The following is a 19,635-nucleotide window of genomic DNA, read 5'->3' on the forward strand; positions in this document are numbered from 1 at the left end:
CTGTAAAATAGAGACATTTCCTTCTTGAGTTGTGTATTAGACTAGAGAGAGACAAATGGCCAAGCATGTGCTGGGTGACTACTGAATAGTAATTATAAAACAGTATTATTGCTGAACTGCAAAAAGGACTTCCTTTTAATGATTATCACGCACAAAATGATCTCCAAGAGTGAACTCCCCCAGCACTTGATTAGCAAAATTCCTAGATATTTACTTCCTCCACTGAGTCATAATGAAGCCAAATGATATCTACATTTTACTTTTTCAAATTCAACCACGTGCACTTGACAAGAAAGAAAAAAAAAATGGAAAGAGGAAAAAAATTTCCCCCAATTTTAAATTGTAATTTAAAATAGGTAATTTAGTCCAATAGCCCACTCAGTGAGCCAATACTCTGGCATAAATAAAAAATGATATAGATCTTTCTCTCAGTTGGTCTTGCTTCCAATGGGTCTCTCAAAGGATGGACATTTTGTGGTGCAAAGCATAATTCTGGTATCCTGAAATGTATGCTTCTGTACAAACTGTTCCTAAAGCAGAGGCCAACAACTGTACTTTGCCTGCTGCTCAACTACAAGAACAATGTTCTGTTTCAAAGCTGGAGGGAAAACCAGCTTTATCAGAATTATTGAGAAATAGTAGGTCTGTCTGAAGTAACGACTTCCTGAGGAATTTTCCCATGCAATTAAAAAAAAAATCCTCTTATTTTGAAATCATTTTAGACTTACAGAAGTTGCAAAAAAGTTACAAAACTAATTCAGAAAGTTGTTGCCTCCCCTTAACTTCTCTAATGTTTAATTTTTTTTTAATATTTATTTTTGAGAGAGAGAGACAGAGCATGAGCGGGGCAGGGGCAGAGAGAGAGGGAGACACAGAATCCTAAGCAGGCTCCAGGCTCTGAGCTGTCAGCACAGAGCCCGATGCAGGGCTTGAACTCACGCACGAACTGTGGGATCATGACCTGAGCTGAAGTCAGACACTTAACTGACTGAGCAACCTACGCAACCCAGTTTCTCTATTGTTAACAATATAATAACCATAATAAAAGGATCAAAAGCAGGAGACATTGGTACAAAACTGTTAACTAAACTACATAGCTTATTCAAACTTTGCCTGTTTTTCCCCCCACTGTCCTTTTTCTGTCCCAGGAAATGATCCAGAATCTGAACTTTCATTTATTTGTTATGTTTTCATAGTCTCTTCCAGTCTGTCATATTTCCTCATCTTTCTTAGTCTTTCATTCTGATCTGTGCCTCCATGAAGGTAAAGAAATGCGAAGTGAAGTCAGTATTTTTATAAATGTCTTAAGTAGGAACTGATTTCTTAGGTAATGATGTATAAATCCAAAACCAGGATATTTCCTACAGTGGATTATTTATTAATTTGTCACTATACAAGTGAATGTAGCAGATGCCATTAAAGGAACAAGTGCTTTTGTCCTTGGGTAGTTACTGCCTTCTAGTAGGAGTCATTTCAGATGCTGACAGAAGAATGTGTTGGTAGTATACCGTTTGTCTCTCTTCAGATGAATTGCATATTCAGCAATTCTGACTTCAGCGTCTCATTACCACTGATTTCTTAATAATCTTTCTGGCTTTTATTCAAAGAAAAATAAGCTAAACCTTATATGACAAGTTAGAATCATCTCGTGTTGGAAACTCTTTTTATGGAGTGATGATTTTAACAGCAGTAATTATCTGTCGGGTGCCAGTATGTTCAAAAATATCCTTCAATTATAAAAATTAAATGGGCATTAACTGAATAGATAGCATCTTTTAAGTAATTTTAAACTATGGTAATAGAAATGGAAAATAATAGTTGAAACTTAGGAGGTTTAAATTTCTGTAAACATAATTCAGAAGACAGTATTTATCAATTTATACACGTTAACTAATAAAAAGGCAAAATGCTCATTGCACTTTTGAATATCAGCAGCAACATATAAGCTTTTCCCTCCAACTTTACTGACATATAACTGCAAATAAAAATTATGTTTAAGGTATGCAACATGATGATTTAATATAAGTACACATTGTGAAATGGTTACCACTATCAAGTTAATTAACACATCCATTGCCTCACAGAGTTACCTTTGTGTGTGTGTGTGTGTGTGTGTGTGTGTGTGTGTGTGTGTGTTGGGTCTAGAAGACTGTCTTTTTCATTTTTGTGTTCTTTTATTTGTAAAGATTTGAAAAAATATTAAGGTTTATTTAGATTCTGGTTTGTGATTCTCTATTTTTTAAAATAACGTTTTTATTTTGGTATAAATGTCTGTTTAAAGAAAAGTTGCAAAAATAATAGAGAGAGCTCTCACCCCTCATCAATTTCCCCAGCCATTCGCATCTTACATTACCATGGTACTTTGGTCAAAACTAAGAAAACAACATTGATGTATTTACACAAACTTGAGATTTTATTTGGGTTTTGCCAGTTTTCCCATAAATGTCCTCTTTCTGTTCTGGAATCTAAGCCAGGATGCCACGTTGCATTTAGTTGTCAGGTCTCCTTAGTCTCTTTTAACCCATGACAGTTCCTTTTACCTTGTTGTTCTTGACCTTGATACCTTTTATGAATACTAACCAACTGTTTTAAGTCCCTCCATTTGAGTTTGTCTGAGGTTTTCTTATGATTACACTGAGGTTCTTCTGGGCAACAATTCCATAGAAGTGATACTGCACATCCTATCAGGGGTATATGATACCTACATGATCATTTGGTTGAGGCAGTGACTGCCAGGTTTCTCCACTGTAAATTTACTATTCCCCGCTTTCCATCCTCTGTTCTTTGGAAGGAAGTCACTGTCTATCCTCCAGCAAGAAGAAGAGATTAAGCTCCACCTCCTGGAGGGGGCTTATCTGCATATATTATTTGGAGTCTTCTATAAGAAAGATTTATCTATACAGGACTTTTAAAAATCTAACATTATTAAGTTAGCCAATTGATATCAAAATAATGCCATTCATTTACAGCATGCATATTTTTTGGTATTTACCAATAAAGCACAAGGCATACTAGGTCCCTGCCCTAATACAATTTACATTCTAGTAGGAGACAGAGATTAAAAACAAGTAAAGGGAAAATAAACAGTTCCATATTTGGGTGTTATAAATGATACTCAGCATGTTGTGAGAGAATGTGATTCTGGGGGAGGCCATCTGAGAGAGTGCGGTTTGGAAAAGTCAGTTAGAGGTGTCGCTATTTGAACTGAGAACTGGAAAAACAGAACAAGCCAGTTATGTGAAAACATTTTCAAATGATAGGGTGGTCTGGAGGCTGGAGATTGTCCTGTGGTTAATTTAATGTGTTAATTTGACTGGGCCATAGGGTGCCCATGTATTTGGTTAAACTTTATTCTGGTTATGTCCATGAAATGTTTCTCGATGAGATCAACATTTAAATTGATAGAATGAATGAAGTAGATTGCCTTCCCCAGTGAGGATAGCCTCATCCAATCTGTTGAAGGCCTGAATAGTGCCAAAAGGCTAAGTGAGGAAGAATTTGCTTTCTCTGCCTGAATGTCACAGAGCTGGGACACTGGTCTGCTGCCTTCAAAGTTGGACTCAAACTGGAATTTACACCATTGGCTCTCCTGGTTCTCCGGCCTTTAGGCTCAGACTGGAACAATATCACCAGCTCTCCTGGATCTCCAGCTTGCTGACTGCAGACCAACATATATCCCCAGAATAGAAAGGGGTTTGGTGTGGCCCAAGTGTAAGGAAAAATGATAAACTGCTATGAGAAGAAGTAGAGAAGAAAAGGTCAAGTGTGCCCCAGTGGAGCCTTGAGAAACATGGCAAGAAAGGGGTTTGAATTTTACTCTAAAGGTTGTGGGAAGCCTTTGAAAGGTTCCTAGCAGGACAATGAAATTATAGATCATCATTGTAGGGCCCACAGTTGGTAAAAGGCAGACGTTAGGCTAAGCCAGGGATAACTGCACGTGGCCTGGACGCGGAGTGCGTTAATGCGTAAGCAGAGGAGTGGAGGGATTTGAGAGCACCTCTGGAAGTAAAACTGACAGACCTCATTATCATGATGTGCTTTCACGGGGTGTTTTATTAATTTAACAGGATAAAGATAACATTATTACTTAACTTTGGGGTTAGATTTGTCCTAGGGAAGGGTGGGACTCCTTCGACTCCTGACACAAAGATGTATGTACAAGGATGTTTACTGCAGCAAAAAATCAGAAATAAGTGTCCATCAATATGGAATTGTAAAACAATGCAGCCACTAAAAAGAATACAGTATATTTTTATGCATGGAAAATAAATGATGTTCAAGAGATACTAATTGAAAAAACACGGTGCAGGAAGTCTGTACAATATGAGCCCACTCATATAAATTAAAAATGATTATCACTATGTCTACCCTATCCTTAGCATTATAAGAAAAGATCTGATCCAATATATCTATATATTGTTAATAGTGGTTAACTCTGTTGACAATGGTTATATCAAAGTGCAGTGGGGATTATGGAGGATTTTCATTTTATACCTTATGTTTTTTGTTTTACTAGAATATTTTAAACAATGGATGAGAATAAAAATGATTTTTTTTTAAATCAGAGGCACAAGCAGTACTTTCAGGATTAATAGGTACTTTAATGAAGTCTTTGAATCAACTTTAAAAATAAGTCCTAGGGGCGCCTGGGTGGCTCAGTCAGTTGAGCGCCGACTTCCGCTCAGGTAACGATCTCGCGGTCCGTGAGTTCGAGCCCCGCATCGGGCCCCTGTGCTGACAGCTCAGAGCCCGGAGCCTGTTTTGGATTCTGTGTCTCCCTCTCTCTGACCCTCCCCCATTCATGCTCTGTCTCTCTCTGTCTCAAAAATAAATAAACGTTAAAAAAAAGAATTTAATAAAAATAAGTCCTATACATATAAATGTCATTTTCCTTTTTGAGTTTATATTAAATTCAAACCAAAAACATGAAGATTATTGATTAAACTAAAATTATTAACATTTCCAAGATGATGCTGAGACCATATTTATTCATTTCCCTCAAATTAACATCAAAAACAAGTAAATGTATGAAGGTTTTTCTAGGTTATTTATTCCGGCAATGCATCTCACAACAGTTTTTGTGGTTTGGTAGAGAAATAGATACAGAAATATATTTGTGAAATTAAAAAAAAAAACATTTTTAACTTGTGATTTATGAAAAGACTATTAAAGCATGGTTATCTCGGAGCATCCAAATTATGGATTGTTATGGGTTATTTCCATTTTCTTCTTATCTCCTTTCTATATTTTCCAAATTCTCCATAATCATGAATTACTTTTGCAATCAGAAAAAGGGTTTCTTTTTTAAAAAATGATTACATTAAAGGAGGTGTCTATCGATTTAATATAGTAAACCTGATCTATTTCAATGTGCTTGCATTTTCTATATGACATCCAGTAATTCTCTTTCCCTCAGTGGCTGAAGTTTGCAGACGTTATTTATAAACGAGGACCAAATGACTTGTATTATGATCACATTGGTCCCCATCTCTCTCCAGAATGACAAAGCAAGGTCCACTGAGCACAACCTGACAAGCAATGTTTTAAATGCCATTACTAAAACAACTACACAGGCTTTTCATCAGACTTCTACAGAACCACAAAGAAAGGTCAAAGCAAAGAGAAGCTGTTAGAAAAACGCCAGCCTCATATACCTTCTCATAGCCACAATCACATGGTATGAAGCAAATATTTTTAGGTTACAGAGAGAAAAATTGAAACTGCAGCTTTGGTGTGCAATGCGATGTACAGAATGAGAGAGAGAGAGACAGAGGAAGGTTTTTTCATGACAATTAAAGTTTTCATGCAAAGGGTTTGGGATCCTGGATGAAAGTTCAGTAAATACTGGAGGACATGCACATTGTACAGCAGCGTGTCATAATTATAGTTTGCTTTCAACCATCTGAAGCCTTTATGTGTTTTCTGGTTTTAGCTTCTAAGCCTTATAAATTATTTCTGACTCATCAGCCTTTCACCCTAGGGGCAACTCACAAGCTCCATAAAAATGTAGATATTTTTCTTAAATCTCTTTTCTAGCAAATGCATTTGTTTTTAGCCTCAGAACGTAAATTCCCACAGTGAAAAGCAACTAAATATTACTTGTCTCCCTCTCTTATATCCCCCTTTTTCTAGAAACGTCCATTTATAATTAAAAGCACATATCTGAAGATCAATTCTTCATTATGACTGGAAACCTGAAGCTGAGGAGAGAGCTGGGAACAGGATAGTGTAAACACTACTAGTGGGCCAGAGCGCCCAACCTCGGCCCAACTGACACCTTGGGCTGGCTAGTTCTTTATTGTGAAGGGGTGCCCTGTGCATTGTAGGATGTTCAACAATATCCTTGGCCTCTACACACTAGACAGATGTCAGTAGTGCAGAACTCCAATTCCGCAAACATGACCACCACAATATCTTCAAGATATTGCCAAATATCCCTAGCAGACAAAATCAATCCCGATTGAGAAACACTGCACTAGGCTAAAAACCTTACAAAACCAAATTCTCTGTGCCTTTGCCAATTCAAATTGTTCTTTTGACCCTACAGTCAATTTCTACATACCTAACTCCCTACCAACATAAAATACAGACACTCACAAACACCTTCACACTCTTTGTGTCAAAGCCCTTGAACATTGTCTAGAGTTTTGCCTTTGAGCCGTATGTAGCCAATTTGGCTAGGAGGAGAGAAACAGGCAGTGGTAACTTTCCCACCCTTCACTGACATGGGCGTTCATGCTTGTCACTTTTAATGTACATAAGTTCATGGTGTCTTGACTTCTGAAGCTTGAAAATGTCCCCAGTTGTGTTTTTTTTTTAAATCTGCTAGTCACACTCTATAACCCCAGGCTCCCCATGAATATTATTTCAACCACAGTTTTATTTAATTAAATATGTTTATTCTGCCTTGAAATTCTCTCACTTTGCACTTAAATATGCAATTGTGATCTAGGCTCAATATGTTTATTTCCTGAAATAATCCTCAATTAGAACCAGCTAATTAAAATAGAGGAAGGGATTTATAGAATAAAAGAAGCACTTCCCAATTCATTCCTCAACAAAGCAACACATATTAGCTCATATAAATTGTATTTTTATGCCTCTTAATACATTTGAGGGATGTTTATTCTCCCTACTTCAAGTTATCTGATGTTTGAAGCACCAGGGAAGACAGAGGGAGTGACTTCCTCCATGGAAGAAACATTATTAACAAATCCTTCTCTATGGAAAACTCTGACAGGTGGATTTACCATTACTAGATTCATAATCTTGAGTAAGCACCTTAGTCTCTGCTGGCCTGTTTCATTTTTGGTAAAATGAGAATGACGATGCCTACCCTCTAGGGCATGTTGAATGAGATCATCTGTTTGAAGCTCTTAGTCCTATGCCTGACATAGAGATGTTTTATTAATGTCATTTCTATGCCACTTCTCTTCTTTGTTCCTAGCACCAGCTAAATAATTTGTGAGGTACAATGCACAATAAAAATGAATGCTTCCTTGCTCAATTATTATTAAGAATTTCAAGATGACAACAGCAGAACACTAAACCAAGCACAGGGCCCTTCTAAGCATGGGGCTATCTCTGTATTACTGTAGAAGTTGTACACTCAAAAAGCCAGCCCTGGGGCACCTGGGTGCTCAGTTGGTTAAACCAACTTCGACTCAGGCAATGATCTCAAGGTCTGTGAGTTGGAGCCCTGCGTAGGGCTCTGTGCTGACAGCTCAGAGCTGGATTCTGTGTCTCCCTCTCTCTCGGCCCCTCCCCGACTAATGCTCTGTCTCTCTCAAAAATGAATAAACATTAAAAAAATTAAAAAGTTGGGGCGCCTGGGTGGCTCAGTTGGTTAAGCGGCCGACTTCGGCTCAGGTCATGATCTCACGGTCCGTGAGTTGGAGCCCCGCGTCGGGCTCTGTGCTGACAGCTCAGAGCCTGGAGCCTGTTTCGGATTCTGTGTCTCCCTCTCTCTCTGACCTTCCCCCATTCATGCTCTGTCTCTCTCTGTCTCAAAAATGAATAAACATTAAAAAAATTTTTTTTAAAAATTAAAAAGTAAATAAATTTTAAAAAGTTAAAAAAAAAAAGCACCAGCCCTGCGTGCTCCCTGAGGGTTTTTGAGGTTCCATTTATCTATTCTACTAAATTAAAAGCCCCTCTTCAGTTTGACAATTACAGGGAAATAAATGTAACTAACCAGATAGGGCTTGATTGTGTGTGTTGTTTTTCAATACTGGCTCACTTTTGCTTAAGCTGTTGAGTGTTACTGAGCCTAGAGCTGTTAAAAAGGAGTTATTTTAATCTGCCATGGCATTTCAGGGGTTTGTATCATTCTCAATATGGGGGAATTAAAAAAAAATACCTTTGTTGTCTGTAAGTAATTGGACCCCTGATGATAGCCCAAGAGGCACTTAAGGGCCGAAGAGGCACTTAATTGAAAAGCTCTTTATCTACAGTTATAAAACAGTATTCACAAAGAAAGCAGCATAGCTCTAAATATTTTAGATCCTACACTGGAGAGTTTTAGAGAACTGGTCCAGATGTCTAAGGGTAAAATACCCAAAGAGGAAGACTTGGTCTTCAAACCACTGAACCCCAGTTCTGCCCGTTATTCTTTCTTTAAGGATGCATCAGCATGTCCTTTAAAAGGTTTGCAAGTTCACACATCCTTGACAAGTGTCAAGGTTCACTTGTAAGAGCGAAATTCTCTTTAAGAAAAAGGCAAAATGTGTTTGTAAATATATGTATAAATATGTACGTACACACATAAAAATTTCCAAATTTCCTCTTATGGAAAACACACACACACACACACACACACACGCAAAGGCACACAAGCGTCTTAACAGAAAGCAAAGACGACTATCATTTATTGAGCACCCTCTGTGTGTCAGGTGTTTTACATACACTGGAATACTAAACTATATGTTTTCATTCACTTATTTAATCTCTAGACACTCAAGGCAACGGTCCCCCCCCAACAGTGGAGAAACCGAAGCTCAGAGGAGTTATGTAACCTGCCCAAAGTCAGAAAATTAGCAAGTTTGGAGGCTCTGGTTTGGAAATTTTATCTGATTCCAAAACTTCATATATCACGATCCTATACCCTTTAGATGATTAAGAATTCAGGGATCCAATTTGTCAGTGTCTTTGAATCAAACAACGAACAAAATGCAACAATATTTAACATACTTGCTAATCATGTCAGTTCACACGGCCCCCTTGGTCTTACCATAATTCCCACCCTTTCTCTTACCCCCCATCACCACGAATCGTTCAGTGTCTTAAGTGTTACCAGTTTTGCTTGTGACAGTTATCGAGAGAACAGGCTGGCCCCAGTTAAGATAAAAAAAGTTAAAATTTGTGGCGTGGGACTAACTCCGAAGACCTCAAGAAAAAAAAAAAAAAGAGCTGTTTGTGACGGTAATCCCTCACTTCCGGCCTCAACCGGGCGAGAAGCAACCTCAGCACGTGGGACCAAACGATTCCCAGGCCGCGCGTTCCTCCGGGCAACTGGCTGGTCGGCCCGGGCCGCGCAGGCGCCAAGGCCGAAGCGACTGGGGGCGGTCGGCCCCTGGTTTCCCTGGAGACGGGGCGGAAGCGGCCGGAAACTGCGCTGTCGTTGGCCGCGGCAGGATGGAGAAGCTGGGGGTGGAGCCGGAGGAGGAAGCCGGCCGCGACGAGGAAGAGGACGCGGCTAAGGCCATGGACCGGGCGGAGGCGGGGGAGGCAGGCTGCTCGCGCGATGCGCCGGTGCCTGAGGAGCCCGGCGGCGTCCCTTGGTGTAAATGAGAAGGGCGGGGCGGGCGGAGGCCAGGGGAGGCGGCGGCGGCCGTTGGGGCGCGACAGTCCCTGCCTCGCTCTGTTCCTTTCGTTTTCACGGCTTGGTAGAGAGAGCTGCCCTTCGTTACCTGCTGTTCACAGCTAAGGACGGGGTCGGCGAATCAGTTTGTTATTCCAGGGTGCATTTGTGATCCCTCAAATAGCCGAAGAGGCGCCGGGGCTGAGTAAGGTTGCAGAAGTAGAGAAACTTGTCGCCCACTTGGCGGAGGTTGGGGCTGTAGCTTGGCTCGGCACCGAAAACGAGGCACATCTGCAGTGGCCATCTCTTCGAGGACCCGCTTTCGGCCTCTGGAAATATAAGGGCTCTACCTTGTACTGCCCAACCCCAGGGCCTGAGGCCAAGGCTCTTCCTTGCCCCCTTCTGCGCCCCCGTTTGACTTTTAATTTTTGGAATTAATTTTAGACTCACAGAAGTTGCAGAAGCGGCTTTCCCTACTGTTAATATCTTATGTCACTTATGTTGATATCTAATGTACATATGTCAAAACTGAGAAGTGAACACTGGCATAATACTGTTAAGTACAAACGCTCTACAGGGTTTGCCAGTTTTTTCCACTTAGTTTTCTGTTCCAGTATCCAGATCAGAATACCACATTGCACTTAGCCTGCCTCGTTTTTAATTGGTTAAGAGCCGGAATCTCCTCTCTCATCCCCCTCCGCACTCCATGACCTGAGCTACTTCTTCAAATTCAAGAAATATTTACTCATTCTTTTAATTTAGCGAGTATTTATTGGTAGTCTGTTATATGCCAGGCCCTGTCCTAGATACTGGGGATTCAGCATTGAACTAGATAATCCTGCCCTCATATGGGTGCCAGATAAAGTCTACTGGAACCCATAGGTCTGGATTCTGCCCTTTTGTATTTAACGATTCTTTTTTTTTTTTTTTTTTTTTATTTAAGAACATGCCACTTAGGATAATTTTTAAGTTGGTTGAAATCAGCATTAAACTTACCTATCCCTTGCGGTTTAATCTAAACTTTATTATAAATTTCCAGGTGATAGGATTACCTCTTTCATCTTCCATTATCGATTTTTCCCCCTCAAAAGTTATTTCTAGCCTGAGAAAAATACAGTGCACAAAGAAATACTAAGTACACAGGACTGAAGACCCTCCTATAGATGGAGTTTCTCTCGTGTCGGTAATTTTTAGATGCTTTGACACATAAATCTAGGAAGAAACTTAAAATCATTCTTCATTCTTCCTTCTCAGTTACCATGTCTTAAGGGACTGCCAATTGCTCAGAGATGATAAGCAGCCTGAATATATTTTTCTATTTCTTTGCATATTGTGCATTGGTTCATGGTCAAGTGGTGCCAGAAGGAGGTTCTTCATCCAGAGTCATAGTGCATGTGGATCTGGATTGCTTTTATGCACAAGTAGAAATGATATCAAATCCGGAACTGAAGGGTAAACCTTTAGGTAATTCTGGACATTGATAATATTTTCATTTTGTATAATAGTATTAACTATGTTGATTATATTCTGATTTATTAACCATATTAAAGATTTTGGAAGCAGTTCTTAAGGTACTTCATAGGCAGTAAACTTGGCTTCTCTAGTAGGCGTAAAATTTATAAACCTCATTTAATAAATGATGAAAATGATGAATTTTACACAAGTAGTGTATATAGCCAACTGAACACATAAACAGAAAGACCATAAGCTATTAGTCTTTTTCTCAATGGTTAAAATTAAAAAATGTCTTATTACATTCTAATGACATTTTCACCTATCCAACCACCTTTTGATTTTGACTCTTGAACTGTGTAACATGACAAAATAGTTGGATTTTGAACAGAACCCTAAATACTGAGGCATATAGAGTGTAAATTTTTCCTAAAAATGCAGGTATCTTTTTAAATAAAAGGCAAAGAGGGATTTTATGTGGAGGGTTTACTTGTATATGTTCGCTTGTTTTAGCATTTCTATTACATGTATGTCTTAAGTTGGAAAAGTCATTTAAATTTCCTAAAATTTCTTTTATGCATGTAGTAAGAATTTATCTTTTAGTATAAGCGTAAAGAACAATTCTGGTTCACCAGCTGCTAACCTCTTGTGCCTAGGTTGTGTTTGATAAATCCCAATTCAACCTAGCCTACTTGATTTACTAAAGAAGAACAAAGGGATGACTAGTTTTTGGTGTACCAATATCAGTCTAGGATTTTTAATCCTGAGGGATTCATCATTCATTCTTAGGGTGTCAAGGAATTAGGATTAGGAGCTATAAAATTTTCTGCTAAAGTCATTTCTAATTAGTAGCAGTGTAACATAAGATGCTGTGTAGGTAATGCTTAATAAAATATAGTATAATTAAGACACAGGGATGAATGATTATCTGGAAGTGAGAAATGTGATGCTGAAAGTTTCTGGGAGAAACGGAAAGTAGTCTTTCAGTTATACTCAACAAATATGTGACTATTTAACTTGGGCTGGTAACATATAGTAGTAGTGAGTCCATATAATTTAATTCTGTATTAGGAGACTACTTTTTAAGTTAAGGAACTTACCAGTCTGATTTTTATATAGCTCACTGATGAATCTTAAATCACTACTTTTGACCCAGAGCTTCTATTGTGGAGTATATAATTGGATATGTCACAAATCTTTATATGAAATAATGTTTCTTTGCCTTGTTTATAATATCAAAGTTTTAGAAACAAATGTCTTACGTTGGTGGAGTGGACATAATCTTTTTTTTCTTCTACATGTTTGTGTTTTAATGAACACTACTTTTACAGTGGTAAACAAATGGTCAACTTGTGTAAAGAGAAAAGTAATTTCAGCAATCTTAAGCCACCACTAGTAAACGAGAATTTGTGTAGTCTGTAGATGGTCATAATTTAGTCATTTTTGATAAGGAGGGGTCCCATTAATGATGCCTCAGTGCCTTATCTTTTCTGCAAATTACTCTGGGGAACAGTTTAGTAATTGCAACATTTATTGGGAGGAGATCCTTCATGCTTGTTGTAGGTTGGCACTTATAATAGAACATTGCTTTATAGTCATCGGAAAGTTTTTCTAGCAGAAACCAGTGATTAATTGTACTCAGTTATTTTCATCTGCTTTATTTTTTGGTGAAACATAGCCTAGACCTATATAAAGAGTTAATTCAGTATAAATTAATCTGGTTTCATATTGTCTGAAAAAAAATCCCTAGGAGGATTTTGTTTCTATCTTTTTGCTGAAGACTCCAGACAATATACTGATTTACTTTTAGTTTTTAAATGTTTATTTCGAGAGAGAGAGAAGAGAGCAGGGTAGGTGCAGAGAGAGAGGGAGAGAGAATCCCAAGCAGGCTCTGTGCTTTTAGAACAGAGTCCAATGCGGGGCTTGATGTCACGATTCTTGAGATTATAACCTGAGCTGAAATCAAGACTCAGATGCTTAACTGACTGAGCCACCCAGGTGCCCTGAGAATATACTGATTTATGATATTTTTTGTTAATTTTATTTATAGAACCTTGGTGAATGGAGGCTATACTTAAAAACAAATTTTTTTTTAACGTTTATTTATTTTTGAGACAGAGAGAGAGCATGAACAGGGGAGGCGCAGAGAGAGAGGGAGACACAGAATCTGAAACGGGCACCAGGCTCTGAGGTGTCAGCACAGAGCTGACGCGGGGCTCGAACTCACGGATCATGAGATCATGACCTGAGCTGAAGTCGGACACTTAACTGACTGAGCCACCCAGGCGCCCCAAGGCTATACTTGTTAACTGAATAGCACTTTTTCATTTTAATCAGAATAGATTGCTTTACAATTTAAAATTATGGAATTAGTAAATAATATATTAAGATTTTCTTTAATCCTGTTCAGTTTTCTCATAAAATATTTACTTTTTATAGGGGTTCAACAGAAATATTTGGTGGTTACCTGCAACTATGAAGCCAGGAAACTTGGAATTAAGAAACTTATGACTGTCAGAGATGCAAAAGAAAAATGTCCACAGCTGGTATTAGTTAATGGAGAAGACTTGACACGTTACAGAGAGATGTCATATAAGGTTACAGGTACAGATTATGGGCAGTACACTTTCAGCATTAATTTGTATATGGGATGCCCGTTCACTATATGAATCTGTTAATACATAAAATGCCATAAATCACTTTCTTTTTTGCTAATAACTTTTATTTTGGCTCTTGCCTGCTTTAAAAAATATAGAAGAGGATGACTTTATGTTATGAGTAATCTTGACAGAAAATGTATAGTTGTAAGAAATTTGGAGTCTGTCGTGATTGGTGTTTATAAAAATGCAAGAAAAAATGTAAAGCAAAATTTGGAAATGAGAAAATGGAAAGATATACCAAAGAAAGTAAAATTTTTTTTTAAGTTTTAATTAAATTATTTATTTTGAGAGAGAGAGAGAGAGAGCACGCGAGCAAGTGCACAAGCAAGGGAGGGGTAGAGAGAGACGGAATCCCAAGCAGGCTCTGTACCGTCAGTGCAGAGCCTGATGCGAGGCTTGAACTCACGATCAGTGAGATCATAACCTGAGCCAAGATTAAGAGTCAGATATTTAATCGACTGAGCCACCCAGGTGCCCCTCAAATATTTTTCATTTTAAATTTAAAACCAAGTTTAAATGAATTATGCATATGCTGTACTCTAATGTGCTAATAGTTGGGAGAGGCTTCTGAATGTTTGATTAACATAATTAAACACTGATTTGTTAAGAACTATTAGCAAAAATAATGGGTATCTTATTAATTTTTTCTTGGAATATATATACATATATATATATATATATATATATATATATATATATACATACACACACTAAATACTACAATATAGGCAAATTCCTCCATACTAAGGTTTGGGTTTGAATCTTAGAGTTTTAGTAAATTATAGGAACTGTGAAATATATTTGTACTGGCATATCGCAAATATATGGAATTTAAAAGTGTATAAGAACCAGCTGTTTATCTTTTCTGCTGTTGTTTTTGCTTGTTCTTAATTGTAGCAGTTTTCAGATGAATGTGTTAAGTATAATATCCAAAAGCCCTTACAAATATACAAGGAAAAGATACTTCAGAAAAATGGACGAAAGATACGAATAGGCAATTGACAAAAAGAACAAACCCAATGTCCACAATTATGTGAAAAAAGAATACTCAAATTCATTAGTGGCTCAGGAAATTTGAATTAGTAAGATTATTTTATGTCCATCATACTTGCAAAAAATAAAGAATGTGAGAAAAAGTAGAAACATAAAGTAGTACAGCTTTTAAAGAAGAAATACAGAAATGTTTTTTCAAATTAAAGATACTATGTTTTTTAACCCTGTGATATTACTTCTGGCAATTTATCCAATAGAAATAAAATCATGAGAACATATGTACAAAATATGGTAGCATGCTTTGTAATTGGTAAAAATATGGAACAAAAACAAATGCTCATCAGGATGAGAATGGCAATAAAAACTAAGACTTCTCTATGATGGAATATTATATAGTCATTAAAAAGAATGCATTGGTGGTATACTATTTGATTCCGAGAGATATTCCTTGTTGAGTAAAAGGTATGTGTGTCTATATATAAACAGGAAATGAGGGAAACAAGAGGATATATACTAGGTTTTTAACTTAGTTAACTTCTGGAGAGGAAGTGGCAGTGGTGAAATGGGAGAAAGGGGGAAGAAAAGATAGCTAAGCAGAAAAGACAAGACTGTACTCCAAAAATGTCACTTGTACATCTACGCAAAATTGTGTGTATATGAATATTAAGATAATTTTTAGTGTACACAGAAGAGGTTACGCCTTCAGTTGTGCCTCTTCATGTAACTCTTCCTCATTCTTTTCAATACCTGTGCAGTACTTCATTGTATTTTGTTCCGTACTTACTTAACCTGTCCTTTAGGGATATGAAGACAGTATGTCCCACTTTATTCTTATTGTCCTGTTATTAATAGCACCTCCTTTCATTCAAAAAATTTCTTATTTTGGAAGATAAAGTACATGGTTTCCTGATAGTGATAGATTATTAGATTGTTAACTAACTTTCTGCTCTTCCTAATATATGCTTCAGGAGACATTTTCATATAGAAATTCTGTCATACTTTTATGGAGATACCCATAGCGTAAGTTCTTAGAGGTAAATTTCTAGATCAAAGGTAAGTTGTACTTAAAATTTGGAACACTGCTGAATGTTGCACTTGAGGTTTTCCTAGCACATTGCTAGTATACATGGATGTTACATATTCTCAAACTGTAAAGATTTTGCCTGATAGGTGAAAAAAATAGTCATTGTTTTGATTTGAATTTTTCTGTGACTAAGTTTGAACATCTTTTCATATTTTGGTCATTTATACATATATTTTCTGTGAATAACCTATAGGGCCTGATTTTCATTTGGATTGCTCTTTTTCTTCTAATTGGCCTATATCATTTTTTGGAAGTTAAAGAAATTAGCTCTTTGATACCCATGTATTATAAATATATTTCCAATTTGCATTCTACCTTTTAAAATTTATTTATGGTGTCAGACTTATCGGTCTTTCCCTTATTACTTTTATGCCACTGTATTTTTCATCTTTTTCATAATTAAAATGTCATACTGGAAATTTAGTTGGTAAGTCTGACTTTTTATACTGATTCTTTTTTTTTTTTTTTTTAATTTTTTTTTTTAACGTTTATTTATTTTTGAGACCGAGAGAGACAGAGCATGAACAGGGGAGGGGCAGAGAGAGAGGGAGACACAGAATCAGAAGCAGGCTCCAGGCTCTGAGCCATCAGCCCAGAGCCCGACGCGGGGCTCGAACTCATGGACCGTGAGATCGTGACCTGAGCTGAAGTCGGACGCTTAACCGACTGAGCCACCTAGGCGCCCCATACTGATTCTTAATTTATCAAGTATCTTGAGAGAATTAGACATGCACTAACATTGGGGCACCTGGCTGGCTCGGTCAGTGGAGCATGCGACCCTTGATCTCAGATTTGTGAGTTAAAGCCCCATGTTGGGTGTAGAGATTACTTACAAATAAGATCTTTTAAAAAAAAGGCATAATATAATAACAGATATTCTGGGGGCACCTGGGTGGCTCAGTTGGTTGCGCGTCCAACTCTTGATTTCAGCTCAGGTCACGATCTCATGATTCATGAGATCCATCCCCACCTCAGCTCTGTGCTGTCAGCATGGAGCCTACTTGGGATTCTGTCTCTCCTTCTCTCTGTCCCTTCCTTGTGTGTGCGCTCTCTGTCTCAAGATAAATAAACTTAAAAAACTCTAAGCATGATTTGTGCATTAATAAAAAGTAATTTTGTTAATTTTTCTCATAGTATTTTTTGAGTTGAAGTAGGAACATAGCTTAATAGTCCTGTGCTGAATTTATCCCTGACCTATTTATAACGTATCTTATTGTTTCATATTTTTCTAAAATATGTATACGTTTTTGTCTAGATAGTTTTTTCTCTAATTACAAACTCCTGTCTTTGGCCTTACATGTTTAGTAAATGCATCTTATTTATGAAGTTGCCAGCAAAAAACTATTAACTTCAGAAATGGGATAAGTGATTTATCCCTGTGACCTAATAATAGAACCCATATAATCAATCAATTCAGTGATTCATCAGCTTTGTGCATGATCCTGTGTTTAATTTGCTTTTCTGCTTAGTATTTAAAACCTTGTCCTTTAGTTTTCTTATGTAGTATATATACTTTCGAAAAAATTGCAGAAATTGATGTATGAAATGCAAAAGAATACTTTTATGTGATCAAAAACATTGTCAGTCTCAGGACAGATAAATAGTTTTCCCTAGGTAGAGTGGAAGTGATTTTTGATGGTCACTGGGTCACATTATCTTTATTAATTGTTTTCTCATGATATTATCAAGTCGGCATCAATAAAATAGAGGTATTTTTAGTATTTATGTAAAAAAGTGATCTGTCTGGAATGACATAGTACTTTTATTTCTGAGCTTTCATATTATAGGACTTTGAGAACCTATGCATTTAAATTTTTTTTTAATGTGTATTTATTTTTGAGAGCGAGCGAGCGAGCAGGGGAGTGGCAGAGAGAGAGCGAGACACAGAATCTGAAGCAGGCTCCAGGCTCTAAGCTGTCAGCACAGAGCCCACCGAGGGGCTCAAACTCATGAACTGTGAGATCATGACCTGAGCTGAATTTAGATGCTTAACTGATTGAGCCACCCGGGTGTCCTGCTTATGCATTTTTAAATAAGAAGAGGCTGGTAATTTGTATTCTGCCGTCCTACTGGTATCAGTAGAGATTCAGAGAGAAGTGAAAATTCTTCTCAGTGATTACAGAGTTATTAGTTTTAATCCTAAAAAGAATTAATTGTCCTTTTGAATTTATTTCACATCTTAGTTCACTTCAGTTTAGCAAGCATTTGACTTAAGGACAGGGTATTTGCTAGGTGGTGGACATTCAAATACATGTAAGTCATGGTGCATATCTACCCTTGAGGAAAAAGCTGGGGGATGACTGGTCAAAATCTTACACTGTAGTATATTTTGAAAATTAAGTGACTTTTCTTTTTGATTCAGTAATAATTGGAAGTTTTAAATTTTGTCTTTTTAAAACTCTTGTGGAAAATATAGTGGAATATATTATTACTTGTTTCTGCTTTTCTAGGCTGACTGTAATTTATTCTTTTGACCCACTGTTTCAAGATCATAATGAACGATAAGCATTAATATTTAATGTACTACAGGTATAGAAATTTTAGGTATAGGAGATTGAGCTAAATCTAGTGCTGTGAGCATCTGCCCAGGGAATGTCATTTTGGACTTACTTTGTTGGAAAATATTGCCTTTACTCAAAATGTGGTACAGAAAAAACTCCCAGTTAACTGAGGACTTTTTAAAAGATATTGTGGAAGGGTGAAATCTTTAACATACCTGATGTATTTTTAAGCATAAAATAGTTACATCTATTTTAGTTATGGCCTTAGTTAACATCTGTGCACCACTATTATTTCAATTTAGAGTTGTTGGAAGAATTTAGTCCAGTTGTTGAGAGACTGGGATTTGATGAAAACTTTGTGGATCTAACAGAGATGGTTGAGAAGAGACGACAGCAGCTTCAAAGTGATCAACTTTCAGCACTGACTGTGTGCGGTCATGTATATAATGACCAATGTAAGTCAGTTCTTTCTTTAGTAACTAAAAGTGCCTACATTTCTTAGTGTTCACTGAGTTCACTGAGCTTAATGAATGGACTTTATCTTTCTGAAAATTTTATGTCTTTTGTTGGAGGTATAGCCAAATTTCAGTGGTCTGTCTAAAATGATTAAAATTAGGTGTTCCATGTTAAGAAGGCAGAAAATGAGATTTTGGTGATCTGTAGCTCAGTGGTCCATGCACTTTTCATTTCTCTGGCACAGTTTGTGTGTCACTGTTTTTAAGAGCCATACCTTTTTCAGTTATAAGAACTGCCTTGATAGTATATTTTTTATTCTCCTAAAACTGTCTTTAAGCAAATTTTGAGGTAAACTAAATTTGTCTTTTTGCTTGTTCCTTCTATTCCCCCAGGCATCAAGACACTCATGTTGCTCTTTGACTTCCTGATTTAACCCCCATGGAAGCTTGTCCAGGCCTACCTGCCATCTTTTGCAAGCTCATATTCAGTCAGTTCGATAATCTTTGCCAGCTGTTAGCAAGAAAGCAGAATGGTCCATCTCCTTCACATATTAAAGTGTGAATGACTGATGGTGTTTTCAGAGATATTTACATTTGAAAATAAGCTTCAATAAGCCCCAATGAATATCGTAACTCTGCTGGTGACTTCTGTATCGTGCCACATGGAAGACACACTACTCTGCATTTGTAG

General features: G+C 37.3%; 1 protein-coding gene across 2 annotated transcripts in view; it reads left to right on the forward strand.

Annotated features, from left to right (window-relative positions):
• The first annotated feature begins 9,510 nt into the window (after nucleotides 1-9,510).
• POLI (DNA polymerase iota) overlaps nucleotides 9,511-19,635 on the forward strand; it is a 29,268-nt gene continuing 19,143 nt past the window's right edge. Inside the window, exons 1-4 of one of the 2 annotated variants that reach the window (XM_042962184.1) lie at nucleotides 9,511-9,781; nucleotides 11,153-11,263; nucleotides 13,691-13,855; nucleotides 18,792-18,944. In XM_042962184.1, the coding sequence (XP_042818118.1) occupies nucleotides 9,634-9,781; nucleotides 11,153-11,263; nucleotides 13,691-13,855; nucleotides 18,792-18,944 (577 nt within the window). In that variant the 5' untranslated portion in view covers nucleotides 9,511-9,633. Of the gene's footprint in view, nucleotides 9,782-11,053; nucleotides 11,264-13,690; nucleotides 13,856-18,791; nucleotides 18,945-19,635 lie in introns of both variants that reach the window. The other variant, XM_042962185.1, reaches the window with a different exon arrangement.

This window comes from Panthera tigris, chromosome D3, assembly GCF_018350195.1.
Source record: "Panthera tigris isolate Pti1 chromosome D3, P.tigris_Pti1_mat1.1, whole genome shotgun sequence".
NCBI classification, from domain to species: Eukaryota; Metazoa; Chordata; class Mammalia; order Carnivora; family Felidae; genus Panthera; species Panthera tigris.